Source organism: Rhinichthys klamathensis, unplaced genomic scaffold, assembly GCF_029890125.1.
Source record: "Rhinichthys klamathensis goyatoka isolate OS25496 unplaced genomic scaffold, OSU_Roscu_1.1 h1tg000783l_1, whole genome shotgun sequence".
Taxonomy (NCBI): Eukaryota; Metazoa; Chordata; class Actinopteri; order Cypriniformes; family Leuciscidae; genus Rhinichthys; species Rhinichthys klamathensis.
In genome coordinates this window covers 289565-308750 of record NW_026607180.1, presented here as the reverse complement: position 1 = coordinate 308750, position 19186 = coordinate 289565, and the positions used below count along the sequence as shown (strand labels likewise).

General features: G+C 45.2%; 1 protein-coding gene across 2 annotated transcripts in view; it reads left to right on the top strand.

Moving 5' to 3' along the window:
* Positions 1 to 19186, top strand: part of LOC130077869 (cadherin-7-like) — a 186261-nt gene that overhangs the window by 56987 nt on the left and 110088 nt on the right. For both annotated transcript variants that reach the window (XM_056243261.1, XM_056243262.1), the window contains exon 5: positions 17913 to 18080. In XM_056243261.1, coding sequence (XP_056099236.1) covers positions 17913 to 18080 — 168 coding nt within the window. The remainder of the gene's footprint in view (positions 1 to 17912; positions 18081 to 19186) is intronic.

Sequence of the window (19186 nt, the reverse complement as noted above, 5' to 3'; positions counted from 1 at the left end):
CTTCATAACCCCATACGCCCCAGTCTTCATAACCCCATACGCCCCAGTCTTCATAACCCCATACGCCCCAGTCTTCAAAACTCCATACCCCCCAGTCTTCATAACCCCATACCTCCCAGTCTTCATAACCCCATACGCCCCAGTCTTCATAACCCCATACCTCCCAGTCTTCATAACCCCATACGCCCCAGTCTTCATAACCCCATACGCCCCAGTCTTCATAACCCCATATCCCCAGTCTTCATAACCCCATACGCCCCAGTCTTCTTAACTCCATACCCCCCAGTCTTCTTAACTCCATACCCCCCAGTCTTCATAACCCCATACCCCCCAGTCTTCATAACCCCATACCCCCCCCCAGTCTTCATAACCCCATACCCCCCAGTCTTCATAACCCCATACCTCCCAGTCTTCATAACCCCATACGCCCCAGTCTTCATAACCCCATACGCCCCAGTCTTCATAACCCCATACGCCCCAGTCTTCATAACCCCATACGCCCCAGTCTTCTTAACTCCATACCCCCCAGTCTTCATAACCCCATACCCCCCAGTCTTCATAACCCCAAACCCCCCACCCCCCCAGTCTTCATAACCCCATACCCCCCAGTCTTCATAACCCCATACGCCCCAGTCTTCTTAACTCCATACCCCCCAGTCTTCATAACCCCATACGCCCCAGTCTTCTTAACTCCATACCCCCCAGTCTTCATAACCCCATACCCCCCAGTCTTCATAACTCCATACCCCCCAGTCTTCATAACTCCATACCCCCCAGTCTTCATAACCCCATACCCCCCAGTCTTCATAACCCCATACCCCCCAGTCTTCATAACCCCATACCCCCCAGTCTTCATAACCCCATACCCCCCAGTCTTCATAACCCCATACCCCCCAGTCTTCATAACCCCATACCCCCCAGTCTTCATAACCCCATACGCCCCAGTCTTCATAAACCCATACCCCCCAGTCTTCATAACCCCATACGCCCCAGTCTTCATAACTTCATACCCCCCAGTCTTCATAACTCCATACCCCCCAGTCTTCATAACTTCATACCCCCCAGTCTTCATAACTCCATACCCCCCAGTCTTCATAACCCCATACGCCCCAGTCTTCATAACCCCATACCCCCCAGTCTTCATAACCCCATACCCCCCAGTCTTCATAACCCCATACCCCCAGTCTTCATAACACCATACCCCCCAGTCTTCATAACCCCATACCCCCCAGTCTTCATAACCCCATACGCCCCCAGTCTTCATAACACCATACCCCCCAGTCTTCATAACTCCATACCCCCCAGTCTTCATAACCCTATATCCCCCAGTCTTCATAACCCCATACCCCCCAGTCTTCATAACACCATACGCCCCCAGTCTTCATAACACCATACCCCCCAGTCTTCATAACCCCATACCCCCCAGTCTTCATAACCCCATACCCCCCAGTCTTCATAACCCCATACGCCCCCAGTCTTCATAACCCCATACCCCCCAGTCTTCATAACCCCATACGCCCCCAGTCTTCATAACACCATACCCCCCAGTCTTCATAACCCCATACGCCCCCAGTCTTCATAACTCCATACCCCCCAGTCCTCATAACCCCATACGCCCCCAGTCTTCATAACACCATACCCCCCAGTCTTCATAACCCCATACCCCCCAGTCTTCATAACCCCATATCCCCCAGTCTTCATAACCCCATACGCCCCCAGTCTTCATAACCCCATACCCCCCAGTCTTCATAACCCCATACCCCCCCCAGTCTTCATAACCCCATACCCCCCAGTCTTCATAACCCCATACGCCCCCAGTCTTCATAACACCATACCCCCCAGTCTTCATAACCCCATACCCCCCAGTCTTCATAACCCCATATCCCCCAGTCTTCATAACCCCATACGCCCCCAGTCTTCATAACACCATACCCCCCAGTCTTCATAACCCCATACCCCCCAGTCTTCATAACCCCATACGCCCCCAGTCTTCATAACACCATACCCCCCAGTCTTCATAACCCCATACGCCCCCAGTCTTCATAACTCCATACCCCACAGTCTTCATAACTCCATACCCCCAGTCTTCATAACCCCATAAGGGCCCAGTGGATGCCCTTGCTTTAATCCACAGTCTAACCCTAACCCTAACACTAACCCCTGGTTCCCGCTTCCACTGGGACAATCCTCACCTTCCAGATATTTTGCGCAGCTTTGATTGCCAGTTCAGAGTACTTCAAACGTGTTCTCTCAAATGCTTCCTCCACTCCATATACATCTGGGATGGCATGAGGGTGAGTAAATGATTAGAGAAATCCAGCGTAGCATCAGTTCAGGCCACGTCAGTCAGCTGATCCATGTTCCTATAGGAATACAATCGGTGTGTTGGACTTGAAGTGTCGCTGCACAGACTGAACGTTGTATGACATTAAAGAACTGTGGGATTGTCTAGAGCATGTTTACATATCGCTCTCGCGGTACTTTGATGTCATCGGTCTGTGCAGCGGCGCTTCAAATCAGTTAACTACCAGTTATCCTTCAACTACTTTCATTAGGTGTGTTCAACTTTATGTGGACCGACCGTGTCTGACTTGAAGCAGTGCATACTGGTTAGAAATCTTGTCTTCATAATTCTGTAAATTAATTTTTTAATTTTACAAGGCGTCATATTGGCAACAAAAAAGAGAAAATGTTCTTTTAGTAAAGACTGGGCTAGGACCTATACCTTGGTGAGGCCGATAGAATTAAGGGGACACCGAAAGAGTGTTTTGCAGTCTATGTAAAAGCTTTTCTATTTCAGCCAAGTTTTTATCAACTTGTTACCTGCTGTGGTTGTTTTAATTCACATCCTTTCTAAAAATATGAAAGTTTTTGGTTTAATATATTCTTCATATATAAGACTGTCAATTAACTTATTTCATGTTGTTTTATATTTTATTTTTTCATTATTTATTTTCTTGGATTTTAGTTGGACTTGGTCAGAACTGTTTCAAAAATAGTTATCTGCATGATGCCTGCTGCCTTTGGGCTCAGAGATGTTGAATTTAATGAAATGTAAAATAAAGACATGTTATGTTACATTGTGATGCGTCACGGGTGACAAAATCGCTCGGCAAGCGGAACCCCCTTGAGAGTCCTAAGTTTCCCAGGGGAAGGTATTGTGTGCAACACGCCCCACTCCGGTGATGTAAACATGCCCGCACTGATTAGCGCTAATGCATTGCAGGTGTGAGAGAGAGAGAAGCGGCGCTCACACAGGCTTCCTGTTACGCAAGCCAGGATAAAAAGGGACCATTCAGAGAGTGTTGGTCGTTGATGTTCTGTGGGGTCGTTGATGTTCAGTGGGTTGGCGTTGCTCAGTGAGTTGGAAGTGTTGAAGAGCCTAAAGGGTTGACTTGGAGCAGTGTTGGATACAAGCTTCCTCAGGAAAACCGTTGTGGTGTGGAGATCGCCATTTGAGTTTGCTGGATCAGAGTGATCGTTTGTGGGAAGTCTGCTGGACTGAGCTATCGTCTGGATTGGTGCTGTGGAAGGAGAGAGAAGAGATAAGTGAACTGATTTCATCTTATGAGTGTTTAAATTGCTGGAAGAGGATGCAGTAAATGGGGATCTGATTGTCGGAAGAGCTATGTGTTTCAGAGTGTGTTGAGGAGGAATTGAGAGAGAAATCCCTCGTGGAGCGAGCGCAACAAACGGAGTGGGGCCTCTGACCAGCCTTAATGTGTGAGTGAATTGCAGTGCTTTTGCCTTATTGATACACATTGATTTGTGGCTGTGGAATTGAAGTGAACACAAGTGTGCTGTGCCTTTGCTGAGAAGTGGCCCTAGCCCCATTTACACGTTTGTGGAAAGTTACTATATCTGCTCCCCATTGGAAGTCCAGTGTGATACAGCTGCACTGAAGAGGGTACTCTGTACTGTGAAGGTCCTTAATTGTTATTTACTGTTTTGAGCCCAGAAGCCTACTGCATCACTGGAGAAACGATCTTTTAACCCACTGTCTCCTTACTGTGAATCGAAGAGAGTACTGTGCAGATCCTTACCTGTTCCACTTACTGTTGAGTTCAGAGGCATGCAGCATCACTGGTAACGTACCCTTTTTAACCCATTGTCTCCTTACTGTGCACTGAAGAGAGTACATTGTACTGTGAAGATTTTTACCCGTTCTACTTACTGTTTGAGCCCAGAAACCTACAGCATCACTGGTAACGTACCATTTTAATTCATTGTCTTCCTGCTGTGTACCGAAGAGAGTACATTGTACTGCGAAGATCCTGACCTGCTCTACTTACTGTTGAGTCCAGAAGTACACTGCATCATTTGGGAAGCAACCTTTTAATTCACTGTCTCCTTACTGCGAGCTGAAGAGAGTACTGTGTACTGTGAGGAGCCTTACCTGTTCTACTTACTGTTGAGTCCAGAAGTACACTGCATCATTTGGGAAGCAACCTTTTAATTCACTGTCTCCTTACTGCGAGCTGAAGAGAGTACTGTGTACTGTGAGGAGCCTTACCTGTTCTACTTACTGTCCGAGTCCAGAGGTATACAGCATCACTGGTAAAGTACCCTGTTTAATCCATTGTCTTCCTGCTGCACATTGAAGAGAGTATTTTGTATTGTGAAGATCCTCACCTGTTCTACTTACCGTTTGAGTCCAGAAGGACGCAGCATCATGGGCGAAGCAAACCTTTAACTCACTGTCTTCCTCCTGTGGACCGAAGAGTACCGTGCGCTGTGAAGAGTCCTTACCTGCTATACTTATTGCCCGAGTTCGGAAGTCGGCAGCACTGCTGGGAAAAAGTAAGCTTTCAAACCATTGTTCCATTACGGTGTGCCGATGAGAGTTCTCGGTACTGTGAATATCCTTACCTGTTCTACTTACTGTTTGAGTCCAGAAGCATGCAGCATCGTTGGTGGAGCCGTCTAGTGATTCGCTGGCTCGCCCCCCTGTGAACGGAGTCCCCAAATTGCCGCCCAGGGGACACCGTGACCGTTGCAACACGCCCGCCCGTGACAGAAGGATATCTAGAGGACAGTGAAGGCTATCCAATTGATGCCCCTTGTTTTATCGTTCAATAAAGATTGTTCCTCCTTTGAAACTTACCTGTGTCTCCGTAGTCCTCTTGTCATGACTTTACGAATAACAGGAAGCAATAGCAGGTAATAACTCTTTATTATGTGGAAGTCCAAACAGAAAGACACGGGCGTGGAGGATGACACAGGGACGTCGATGGTCAGCGTGGTGAATCCCAAGTGGTGCGGTGAAGACAGATGAGAAACGATCCACAAGCGGTGATAATCCCCAACCGACGATAATCCACGAACAAGACGAAATCCACAGGTACACACGACGAGAGACTCAGGAACACAAGACTGGAACACGGACACATCCAACAACGATCTGACAATGGAGATGAGAACACTGTGAGCATAAATAGTGAATGAGATCAGCTGCAGCTGGTGATGAGATGATGATCAGCTGGAGCGGATCAAGGAATGACACACACTCACTCACGCCCACCACACACGTGCTTTCATGCAACAACAATAACACGAGACGAGAAGGAAGCAAATGGATTTGTATACCGTGACAGTACCCCTTCTCCTAAGAACGCCTCCTGACGTTCTCAGAACTCCTTACCTGTCGATTGTAATCATCGATCAGAGAGTGATCCAGAATGTCTCTAGCAGGTACCCAACTTCTCTCCTCCGGACCGTAACCTTCCCAGTCCACCAAGTACTGAAATCCGCGTCCCCTCCGCCTCGAATCCAGAATACGATTAACCGAATAGGTGGTATCCCCATTTATGAGACGCGGCGGGGGGGGGGGAACCGGGACTGGCGGATTAATGTGTGAACGAAACACAGGCTTAATTTTGGAAACGTGAAAAACGGGGTGTACCCTCCTGTACGCTGGAGGTAAACTAAGGCGGACTGCCACCGGACTAATGATCTTGGTGACAGAGAATGGGCCAATAAATTTGGGAGCAAGCTTATTAGAGACGGAACGGAGAGGAATGTTCTTAGTAGAAAGCCACACTTTTTGACCGACGACGTATATGGGAGGCTTAGACCGGTGGCGATCGGCCCTCGCCTTGGTGCGCGCCCCCACTTGGAGTAAAGTCTCACGGGCTCTAGTCCAAGTGCGGTGACACCTCTGGATTAAGGCGTGTGCGGAGGGAACCGCGACTTCGGATTCCAGACTGGGAAAAATAGGTGGCTGGTAACCTAAACTACATTCAAACGGAGATAGGCCCGTGGCCGACACTGGTAACGTGTTGTGGGCGTACTCCACCATGGAAAGTTGCTGGCTCCATGAGGAAGGATTCTTGGAAACTAAACATCGCAACACCCTTTCCAGATCTTGGTTGGCTCTCTCGGTTTGACCATTGCTCTGGGGATGAAACCCTGAGGATAAACTAACCGTCGCCCCCAGTAATTTACAAAATTCTTGCCAAAATTTGGACACAAACTGGGGTCCTCTGTCAGAGACCACGTCCATCGGGAGGCCATGTAAACGAAAGACGTGGTCAATGACTGTCAACGCTGTCTCCTTAGCTGAGGGTAATTTGGGTAAGGGAATGAAATGAGCCGCCTTCGAGAACCGGTCCACCACGGTCAAAACGACTGTGTTACCCTGGGAGGGTGGGAGGGCGGTGATAAAATCGAGAGCGATATGGGACCAGGGTCTCGAAGGAACTGGCAGCGGTTGAAGGAGCCCATCTGGGGGTCGATTGGAAGTTTTACCAGTGGCACAAACCGAACAAGCCAAAACAAAATTGTGAATGTCACGAGCCATGAGTGGCCACCAGAATCGTTGCTTGACTAGAAACTTAGTACGATAAACTCCTGGATGACAAGCCACGTTGGAGCAATGACCCCACTGAATGACGTCAGACCTTAATCCCTCCGGCACGAATAAGCGATTCAGTGGGCAACCGGGCGGAGGCGTTCTAAGGCCGTCTTGACCTTCGATTCGACCTCCCATACGAGTGTGGAGACAAATAGACTCTCCGGTAAAATGCACTCGGGAGTAGACGGGCGTTCGGAAGGATCAAAAATGCGAGATAAAGAGTCGGGTTTGATGTTTTTAGACCCCGGGCGGTACGAGAGAGAAAAATCAAAACGTCCGAAAAAAAGTGCCCACCGAGCCTGCCTGGAGTTCAATCTTTTGGCAGTTCTGATGTATTCTAAATTCTTGTGATCAGTCCAGACTATAAAGGGTACCCCAGAGCCCTCTAACCAATGACGCCATTCCTCCAACGTTAACTTGACTGCCAACAACTCCCTGTTACCAATGTCGTAATTGCGTTCAGCTGAGGATAACCGATGGGAAAAAAACGCGCAAGGATGCATCCTGTCGTCTGTGGGAGAACGCTGGGACAGGACTGCTCCTACCCTCACCTCTGACGCATCGAACCTCCACCACGAACTGCCGTGAATAGTCAGGGGCAACGAGGATGGGAGCTGAAACAAAGCGGCTCTTGAGTTTGGCAAATACAGCCTCGGCTGTATCTGACCACCTGAACGGAGTGCTGGGGGAGGTCAAGGCAGTCAGAGGTGCGGCTAGCTGGCTGAAATTACGAATGAAACGTCGATAGAAATTGGCGAACCCCAGAAACCTCTGTAGGGCCTTACGGGAATCTGGACTTGGCCATTCTACCACAGCCTTAACCTTCTCAGGGTCCACACGCATTCCCTCAGACGAGATGATGTATCCTAAGAAAGGAACAGACTGTGCATGAAAATCGCATTTCTCCGCCTTGACAAAAAGCCCGTTCTCTAACAACCTCTGAAGCACTCGTCGGACGTGTTGCATATGTTCCTGGAGAGACGAGGAAAATATCAATATGTCATCCAGGTAAACATATATGAACTGATCTATCATGTCTCGTAACACGTCATTGACCAGTGCCTGGAAGACTGCTGGAGCGTTGGACAGCCCAAAAGGCATGACCAAATATTCAAAGTGCCCCCTGGGGGTGTTAAAAGCAGTCTTCCACTCATCCCCCTCCCTGATGCGAACCAAATGATAAACGTTACGCAAGTCCAATTTCGTGAAGACGGACGCTCCCTGCAACCTCTCGAAAGCTGAAGACATCAACGGCAAAGGATAAGTATTCTTTACCGTGATGTTATTCAACCCCCGGTAATCAATACAAGGTCGCAGAGACCCGTCCTTCTTCCCCACAAAAAAGAACCCCGCCCCCGCTGGAGAAGAGGAAGGGCGGATGAACTTGGTTGCCAGAGAATCAGAAATATATTTCTCCATAGCCTCCCTTTCAGGAACAGAAAGTGAGTATAGCTTGCCTTTAGGCGGAGACTTACCTGGCATTAAATCTATGGCACAGTCATAGGGACGATGAGGAGGAAGAGAAGCAGCACGAGACTTACTGAACACTTCCTTCAGATCGTGGTACTCCTCGGGCACGTTAGACAAATCCCCTACCTCCTCCTGAAACACACAAACAGGCACAGACGGACAAGCAGACACGAGACAAGACTTATGACATTCCTTGCTCCACTCCAGTATAGTTTTATGTTGCCAGTCCACTCGGGGGTTGTGATGGATGAGCCAGGGATGTCCAAGAACAATGGGTGCCAGGGGTGAATCCAGAATGTAAAAACTAATAGTCTCGGAGTGATTGCCTGAAGTGATGAGGGTAATGTTTTCCGTGATAAATGAAATGGTGGGGAGTTCTTGGCCGTTGAGTGCGTGAACATCAATCCTTTGTGTGAGTGGTTTGAGGGGAATCTGAAATCTGTGTGCAAAAGTGCTGTCCATGAAGTTACCTTCAGCCCCGGAATCCAAAAGTGCTCGACAATCGTGCTGGTGAGCTGACCATCTCAGTCTTACAGGAAGGAGAGTAGATGTGGATGAGGTCTTGGCGGAGATCCCACCCGATAGTAGCCTCATGCTTACTATCGGGCTTGGCCTTTTACCGGGCAGTTGTAAGCGAAGTGTCCCGTGCCTCCACAGTATAGGCAAAGGCCCTGGGATCTCCGCCTTTCCTTCTCCTCCCTGGAAAGCCGAGCTCGACCCACCTGCATGGGTTCGTGATCGAAGACTGGGCTGACCGTGTCCCTGCCGCTGGACCGTTGTTCCTCGACTCCTCCTGTAGAACGGGTGGACAAAGCTCTGCTCCCGACCCTAGCCAGCCGAGCGTCCACCCGTAGAGCCAGTTCGATGAGGCCGTTGAGAGATGTTGGTAGGTCCAGGGCGTAGATCTCCCTCTGGACACGGTCAGCCAACCCATGCAGGAACATGTCCCACTGCGCCTCCTCGTTCCACTGACATTCGGCCGCCAGGGTTCGGAACTCGATCGAAAAATCCGAGACCGACCTCTCACCTTGACGGAGGTCGGCCAGCACCCTAGCGGCCTCTCTCCCCGCGAAGGCACGATTGAATACCCGTCTCATCTCCGCGGAGAGTGCCGGGAACGAGGCACAGCAGGGATCTTGATTCTCCCACACCGCCGTCCCCCACAGCGCTGCTTTACCGGTAAGTAGAGTCAACACAAACGCCACTTTCGCCTGCTCATTTTGAAATGTTCTGGGCTGTAGAGCAAAATGCATGGCACATCTGGTCAGGAATGCTCTACAGTATGCAGACTCACCCGCGTAGCTCTCTGGAACAGGTAGGCGTGGTTCGCTGTGCGCTGGGATCTCAGGTGGAATGGGGGGAACGGCTGGTGTGGGCGGCGCAGCGGGAGCTCGAAGAAGTAGAATCTGCTGGGTCAGCTCGGACACCTGTGTCACCAAAGTTTGAACCGCACGACCCGTGTCATTCAGATTCTTCTCCTGCGAATCCATTCTTCTCATACTGTGTTGCACAAAGTCCTCCAAACTAAATGTTGACGTACCCGCTGCTTCCATGGTTGCGTCAGATCGTTCTGTCATGACTTTACGAATAACAGGAAGCAATAGCAGGTAATAACTCTTTATTATGTGGAAGTCCAAACAGAAAGACACGGGCGTGGAGGATGACACAGGGACGTCGATGGTCAGCGTGGTGAATCCCAAGTGGTGCGGTGAAGACAGATGAGAAACGATCCACAAGCGGTGATAATCCCCAACCGACGATAATCCACGAACAAGACGAAATCCACAGGTACACACGACGAGAGACTCAGGAACACAAGACTGGAACACGGACACATCCAACAACGATCTGACAATGAAGATGAGAACACTGTGAGCATAAATAGTGAATGAGATCAGCTGCAGCTGGTGATGAGATGATGATCAGCTGGAGCGGATCAAGGAATGACACACACTCACTCACGCCCACCACACACGTGCTTTCATGCAACAACAATAACACGAGACGAGAAGGAAGCAAATGGATTTGTATACCGTGACACCTCTGTTGTGTGCCTGTGGTGTCGGCTCCCCACGGTGGTGACTCAGTAAGAGAGGGGGGGGGCGGTTGGTCATCCGAGCATTCCTCCCCTCGACCTGTGTGACATGATGTAATGGTGTTTTCTGGAAGGGACTAAAGAACAAAGTATGTTTATCAGCTGAAAGGCAGGATAGATATAAGTTAGACATTATATAACAGTTTCAGGTTATGTTCTAGTGTTGGTAACATGTCCCACATTGTCCCACACAAACTTAGTAATCGTCCCACATTTGGTTTGTTTGATGGTGGTCACCCTACAGTAATGTATGTCATGAATGGTTTTGAAGGCAGAAGTCCCGCTGAGAGCACGGGTCAGCTGTACACAGCATCATGTTCTGCGGTGACTGTCCCAGTGTGTGTCCACTGCTTCTGTCGAGCAGACTCTCAGCCCAGACGACGGAACAGACTCCACTCTCAGCAATAGCCTCGATAGAAAAGACTTATTGTTGGAACTGAAACGCACAGATAGCCTGTACAATAAAGTAATTTAAGTATTTTTAAAGAAAGAAATTAGGATGGATTTTGTGTAAAAAATAATCAGTAACAGTTTTGGTGAGTAGGCTATAATGCTTTTTTGCCCCCGTTTTTTCCGTGGTGAATATGATTTTCTTCTTAATTTGTCTTGTAATGATCGAATGTGATATATTTTTTTCAAACATTCAAACTATTGTAACGTCTGACAAGGGACTATTATAACCCTTGAAGGACAAGACAAGGGAGGCTCCGTTTCTGAACTTATAATCGGAGCGCAAGAACCACTGTACACAAACGCACAAGCCGAACTCCCTCGCTCGTTTCTCTCTACCCGACCTGTTCCGAACTCACCGCATTGACCCTATAACTGCCGGTGCAAAATAAAAACCGCAATTTCACAACAATTATAGAGAGTCTGTGCGCTGCTACACTATTAAAAGTTATTAATTCAGGTAGGACACCACTGAAGGCCTAGGTGTGAAATGCACGGCCCGCCACTGCCTTTTAACGAATATACTGTATATGACTTGACCTCAAAGACAGACGCAGATAATCGCACGCGCTCAGTCGATCTCTCTCATTCACTGTCTGTGTAGGCTTGTTAAGTGCAAATCCACGAAGCCTCTGTACAAATCACCATGATAAACATAGTCTTGTTATTATTATTAACTTATTTAACATACAATACACATGCACGAAGTTCAAAACAAGAAGGGTATAGCCTTATGAAAAAAGAAAACACACATTATTGCGGTTGTATTCCTCTGCGGTTGGCTTGTCAGTAGCGCGGTACTACAATATTGTGGTTATCGCGACAGCTCTAGTCCTCCATCTGATCTGGATACGGCCCGGATCCGGCTGACTGTTACTTGTGACATTTTCATGGCTAAAGTCTGATTACACTGTATTCAGCACAAACTCTGCTACAATAATATGTGAGCAGCATGTATGTAAAAGTTTGTAGTTTTGAGAAAATTGCATTTATGTGTGGTTTGTGAAAAAACAAAAATTGTCACTAAAATAAGGTCATGAAACCCATACTGATTATTTCTTCAAGACTTTTGAAAATTGTATCACATTCACGTTTTTTATTATGAGTGTACACAAATAAAAGAAGACATTTAACAGTTTTGAATGATGTATAACACTTACCTGTATGACAAAAATCGACTGAGTTATTTGAGTCTCTTTTGCACTGATAAGAAAAAAAGCGAGGTAATCGAACCGGCGCGACCGCCGACCCCAGAGGGTTAAAGAGATGTGTTTTTAGTCTAGATTTAAACTGATTTAAACAGAGTGTGTCTGCTTCCCGGACAATGTTAGGAAGACTGTTCCAGAGTTTTGGTGCTAAATAGGAAAAGGATCTCCCGCCAGCAGTCGATTTAGATGTTCTAGGTATTATCAACTGGCCGGAGTTTTGAGATCGCAATAGACGTGAAGGACTATAATGCGTTAAGAGCTCACTCAAGTACTGCGGAGCTAAACCATTTAGTGCTTTGTAAGTAATCAGCAATATTTTATAATTTATACGATGTTTAATAGGAACAATGCAGTGTTGACAGAATCGGGCTAATGTGGTCATACTTCCTGGTTCTGGTAAGAACTCGAGCGGCTGCGTTTCGGACCAGCTGGAGTTTGTTTATTAAGCGTGCAGGGCAACCACCCAGTAGAGCATTACAATAATCTAGTCTTGATGTCATGAACGCATGAACTAACTGTTCCGCATCTGTCATTGAGTGCATATAATCTATGTGTTAAAAAATGTGTTTTAACAAATACTACAAACATCTAGCTTTCAAATAAAAGATTGGTATCAAAGCAGGAAAAAACATAAAAAACAGGTATGCTTGAGCATTCTGTCCTTTTTAGGGTCGCATTTTATGACATCATGTCCTGTTTTTGGTTCGTTTAGATTTCTCTGGTCCATGTTGCGTTCATATTTCAGTTGAACCGCACTTGAGTTAGTTTGAAAGGGGTTTGAAATCTTCTCAGGAGTCTTGGTTTGCTTGTTTGGTGGCACCAGGGTTCAGATGGCAGCGTTCACACGTGTTCATATTGAACCGCACTAATAGAACAATCGCACCAGAGTTCGTTTTAATCAAACCAAACCTGCCATAAGTGAACACCTTTAGGTTTAATAAGTAATTTTGAGGGAGCAAATGACTCAATTTGCATTGGCACCACCTTGTGTTTTGCGTGTGAATGAGGAGCTCATTCAAAATACAGATTCATCCAACAAAAAATCCAAGATTCAACCACAAAAAAGAAGACAGGACACACTGTTTTGCGCACATGAAACCCACAATCCTTTTATATAGACAAGCCTTTAGTACATCAGGGCTATAGACTTTTACACAGAACATTTCTGATCCATCATGAGGCTACCATTAACTCTTAAATCAATTCACGAGTTCACACATACATGAAATCAAATGTAATATTAATGCGTATTTGGCTTGTTGTCCGGGGGAGGGCTCCGAGCTCGAACCCAGAGTAGTCCCCCTATACTGGGGTAAACCCAGCCGAGTGTGAGGTGATGGGGTGGTGGAGGGATGCTGAGAGACTTGTCGTGAGACAGGAGGTGAGGAAAAGCTTTATTTATACCGGCTTCCTCTTGAGTTGATTGGTTGATTACCTGAACATGCTCCTCCCGAACTTTGTTACATACAACTTCATTTAGTCTCTGCAAGAAAATGTGTATCTTCATTGTATTAAAAGCTGAGCTAAAATCAATAAATAGAATTCTAGTTTAATGTGCTCTGCAGTCTGCTGAATATATTCAGCATTTCTGTCTAACCCTAAATGTGAACAAAAGTAATAGGGATCCTTGCCTTAGCAAACACTAAACTACATCAGTATATATGACTGAAACACTGACTGTTGATTCACTGAGAGGGTGATTCTCTCTCTCTCTGTGTGTGTGTGTGTGTGTGTGTGTGTGTGTGTGTGTGTGTGTGTGTGTGTGTGTGTGTGTGTGTGTGTGTGTTCATACCTGCTGCAGTCTCATTACCCAGCATCCTTCTGCTCTCCGGCTGCCACCTGCAAAGCACTCTGGTATGAATCTCAGACAGGAGGCTGTAGCTCTGCTTGTTAGTTTTCTCTTTCCTGAGGGGAGAGGAACGTGTCGACCGGTCTCATTATTCTCTGATGCCTGTGGTGTTAACCAACACGTGTGCATGTTATTTGCTGCTATATCTGATGCATTGTTCATCTGTCATAAACTTTTTCCTTTTGATTCAGCTGAAGTCCCACATCTGAGGAGTTTTATAATGTTCCTGAGACATGGGTAGATGTGACACAAACGCAGCATATGTGTTGTTAATGCTTTTTAGGTATTAGACTGGCTTTTTCTCTCTCTTTCAAGCTAATCACGGCCATGAGCTTCATCTTGGGCCAGGCGTACATAATGCTGTTCAGATGTTGTGAGCCTCCACACAAACAATCACAACATCTGCGCTATTCGAATCTTGCACAATTATTTTGCACAGTTAACTGTCTATGCCATTTTGACATTAAAGAGAACCTATTATGCCCTTTTCCAAACTCTTGATGTTGTTTTCAGGCTCTACTAGAACAGGTTTTCCTGCTTGAATGTTGATTATTTCCTCATATTCTCCATTGTTGCGGCTCCTCTCTTCCCAGTCTGTCAGTAACGCTCTGTTTACTTCCTGTCTCTATGAAGCCCCTCCTTCTGAAAAGCACACTGTGCTCTGATTGGTCGGCTGGATCAGTGTGTTGTGATTGGTCGAGCGCTTCGAGTGTGTTTGGGAAATGTCCCGCCCCTTTAATCTGCGTATGAATTATTATAATGAGGAATATTGTGACGTGTTTATTCCCGGAAGAAACTCAAGATACAATGGAGGCGTTTCAGGAGTTCAGAAACACTGATATAGAGGAGAACTGGAGCTTTCTCTTGATCTAACAGCAAAAAGCAGAATAGAACTCATTTAAGTTAAGAAATTTATTTAATTTGATATGTAGCCTGCTGAAATGGCGCCAAATCATTTTAGTTCACTTTCAGATCAACTGCACTTTAGACATAATCAATACAATATGCCATTACTGACACCATCTCATCACTCATTCATAACGTCTGAAGTTGATATTGAGCAAAATACAGAGTCAAAAGATGTGGCCACATTTACCATGGCTTGTTGGAATTTAGTGGTGAACCTTTTTTGCCATCCAAATTTGGCAAAATGATGATCATTTCTTTTACCAGGCATTTCAATTTGAAAATACCATTTATATAAAAAAGTGCATGTAGTGCATAAGTGCAGTACAATGTGGTATAGACATTAACATTAAAATGTTTAATATTTTTGGTCTCAATCAATTATTACACCCAAAGTTCCTATTCCTCTACTATATTGCAGTATAGTATAATACAGTGGTTCACAACTTTGTGCGCAGTTGATAACAACTGGTATAATAGATTACCCTGCCTCATTGTTTGGCGTATTTAATGTTTTATTATTTTGTTTATTTCGAGGAAAAGCCTTTTATGGGTAGTGATGTAACTGTTAAATACATAACTGTTACACACACACACACACACACACACACATATATAAAATCAGTCTGTCTGATCACAATATCTGATTATTTTCTCGGTTGCAGATAAATGAAAAGTAAAATATTAGTTGGGGTTTTAATACTTAATTATTCAAACATCCTGACCTGTACATTTGATTAATAAACAATAAAGATGCAACTTCCAATGGAATAATCTGGCACTGTAAATGAAGACATTTGTGAATTTAAAATTGTATATATACACTCACCGGCCACTTTATTAGGTACCCCATGCTAGTAACGGGTTGGACCCCCTTTTGCCTTCAGAACTGCCTCAATTCTTCGTGGCATAGATTCAACAAGGTGCTGGAAGCATTCCTCAGGGAGTTTGGTCCATATTGACATGATGGCATCACACAGTTGCCGCAGATTTGTCGGCTGCACATCCATGATGCGAATCTCCCGTTCCACCACATCCCAAAGATGCTCTATTGGGTTGAGATCTGGTGACTGTGGAGGCCATTTTAGTACAGTGAACTCATTGTCATGTTCAAGAAACCAATTTGAAATGATTAGAGCTTTGTGACATGGTGGAAGTAGCCATCAGAGGATGGGTACATGGTGGCCATAAAGGGATGGACATGGTCAGAAACAATGCTCAGGTAGGCCGTGGCATTTAAACGATGCCCAATTGGCACTAAGGGGCCTAAAGTGTGCCAGGAAAACATCCCCCACACCATTACACCACCACCACCAGCCTGCACAGTGGTAACAAGGCATGATGGTTCCATGTTCTCATTCTGTTTACGCCAAATTCTGACTCTAACATCTGAATGTCTCAACAGAAATCGAGACTCATCAGACATGGCAACATTTTTCCAGTCTTCAACTGTTCAATTTTGGTGAGCTCTTGCAAATTGTAGCCTCTTTTTCCTATTTGTAGTGGAGATGAGTGGTACCCGGTGGAGTCTTCTGCTGTTGTAGCCCATCCGCCTCAAGGTTGTGCGTGTTGTGGCTTCACAAATGCTTTGCTGCATACCTCGGTTGTAACGAGTGGTTATTTCAGTCACTGTTGCCCTTCTATCAGCTCGAACCAGTCTGGCCATTCTCCTCTGACCTCTGGCATCAACAAGGCATTTCCGCCCACAGAACTGCCGCTCACTGGATGTTTTTTCTTTTTCGGACCATTCTCTGTAAACCCTAGAGATAGTTGTGCGTGAAAATCCCAGTAGATTAGCAGTTTCTGAAATACTCAGACCAGCCCTTCTGGCACCAACAATCATGCCACGTTCAAAGTCACTCAAATCAACTTTCTTCCCCATACTGATGCTCGGTTTGAACTGCAGGAGATTGTCTTGACCATGTCTACATGCCTAAATGCACTGAGTTGCCGCCATGTGATTGGCTGCTTAGAAATTAAGTGTTAACGAGCAGTTGGACAGGTGTACCTAATAAAGTGGCCGGTGAGTGTATATATTGTCACAATCTCACTCAGTTCAACCTTCCTGTTTGTTTCCCAGTTCCAAGTATTCCCTTGGCTCTGCGCACCTGATGCAAAAGGGTTTTTTGTCTACTTGGAGCGCAACAATTTATTCTAGTATACATTTACTTAAGTACATTTTTGTAAAAAAAATACTTTTAAGAGTACATTTAAAGGTGAGTAATTTCAGTCTTACTCAGGTACCTTTCTAATGATAAAAATATACTTGAATGAATGAATGAATGAATGAAGCATTTATATAGTGCTTTCATATGTTATAAATGTAAAAATATACTTACTATAATTTCTTAGTTACATTAGGTGACATTCCTGTCGCTACTTTATTCTTAATGCAAATGCACAGTCTCCTTTGGATGGAGCGAATGGATCACCCTATTGAGTCGATTCTTTTCAAAGATCAAACATTTGGCAAAACGCATGCGAGGACATAATCCGGACAAAACATCCCTACTGTAATACATGCTTCATTGACTCTGAGTCAGATCCGAAGTAACTAGTAACTTGCTACTTCAATAGTCTTTTCATTGGATACCTTGTCACTCTTACTCAAATAATCATTAACATTATCACTTTTGCTTCTACTTGCATTATTCTTCTACATTACATTATTTCTATAAGCACTTGTACTTTTACTCAAGTATATTTTTGGGTTAGTTGTCCCACCTCTGGTGATCTGTAGACATCTACCAGTCAGAGGAAAGGACCAGATGGATTCTCAGCCAAGTTTTATAAAAATCTTCTGTAGAGAATTGTCTAAACCATATTTCAGCGATACATATTTTTATTGTTTTATTTTATGCACACTTTTTTTTTACAAAAAATGTTATTGAAAAATATCAATCCATTATTGGTTTATGTAGGAGCACCACAAATGTTCAAACAGCATTACAACAGAATGGCAAACAAATTCCCGCTGTGGTTGATTTATGTAATCAAGATATGTTTTAGATTGAAATACATGTTTTCTTTGCACATCAGTGTATATTCCTAGAGACTAAATAAAGGCTATGTCTCCCTCAGGCATTATACGGACAGCCCTGCCCAACATGGACCGAGAGACGCGTGACCAGTACGTGCTGATCATTCAGGCCAAGGACATGGTGGGTCAGATGGGAGGACTGTCCGGCAGCACCTCTGTGACGGTCACGCTCACCGACGTCAATGATAACCCTCCGCGCTTCTCTCACAGTAAGAGCAGAACATGTCTGACCTCTGATAGCTGAGGACATCTGCTGGTTGGGGAAAGGGAATATGATCTAATTTTCCTCATAAAAAGAAACACAGTTGCTCCACTTTAGCATGTGGTTTTTCAGTGTGAAACATATATTCATGCACAATACACAGTCTTAACCAGGTACCAAATGCCCTTTACATTTCAAACTCCTATAAATCAATATATATATATACTGTATATATATATATGAAAATGATGAGCTGGTCGTCAAGCTACAGCAGATCTAGTGCTTTGGAAAAGTGCTTTGTGTTGGAAAAGTCTAGTGCTTTGTGTTTATACTGAAAGCGAGTTGTGTGATGCAACAAGTCAAGTCACCTTCCTTTACTGTATATAGCGCTTTTTTACAAAACAGATTGTTTTAAAGCAGCTTTACAGAGATAATAGGAAATGAATGCAACAGATATTGTTTTGGCTGTACAGCAGCTCTAGAAGAAAGTCATTGTCTAGCGTGAGTAAGGTTTTTAATAGATTCATTTTCTTTGTAAGAATCATTAGCTATTAACTTAGGGCTGCTTACACAACACCATTTTCAACTGAAAACAGAAATCTTTTAATGCGTTCTGGTCGTTCATTTACACGACAAAAGCGTTTTGGTGGCCTGAAAACACAAACTTAGGATTCAAAGTGCAAGTTTTTGAAAATGGGTTTTGAAAGCGATACCGTTATCATCTTCGTGTAAACTTAAAAACCGTGTTTCTGTGAAACAGTGACGGCATGAACATGCGAATTACGTGTTTAGTCTATAGGCATGAGCGTTAGAATGCATATGTGCGCAGTCTTTCTTTACAAAGTGACATTGCCAATTACTTGTCTGGCAGCATTATACCGCGTTTTTAGTCGTTTATAAGAATGCGTGTGAACGGGAAACATTTTGATAACGTTTTCATCTGTACAGCGTATGTGGTGTGTCGTGTGGATGAGACCTTCACAGGGGAGAGTCTAGTTCACACAACCTCTGCTGACACTTGTGGTCGTGTCAAAGGTCTTCCATCTGATCTTGGCTACGGCCCGGAGTACGGTCAACTTTGGGATAAAGAGAGAGACTAATTTTTAGTCTTGA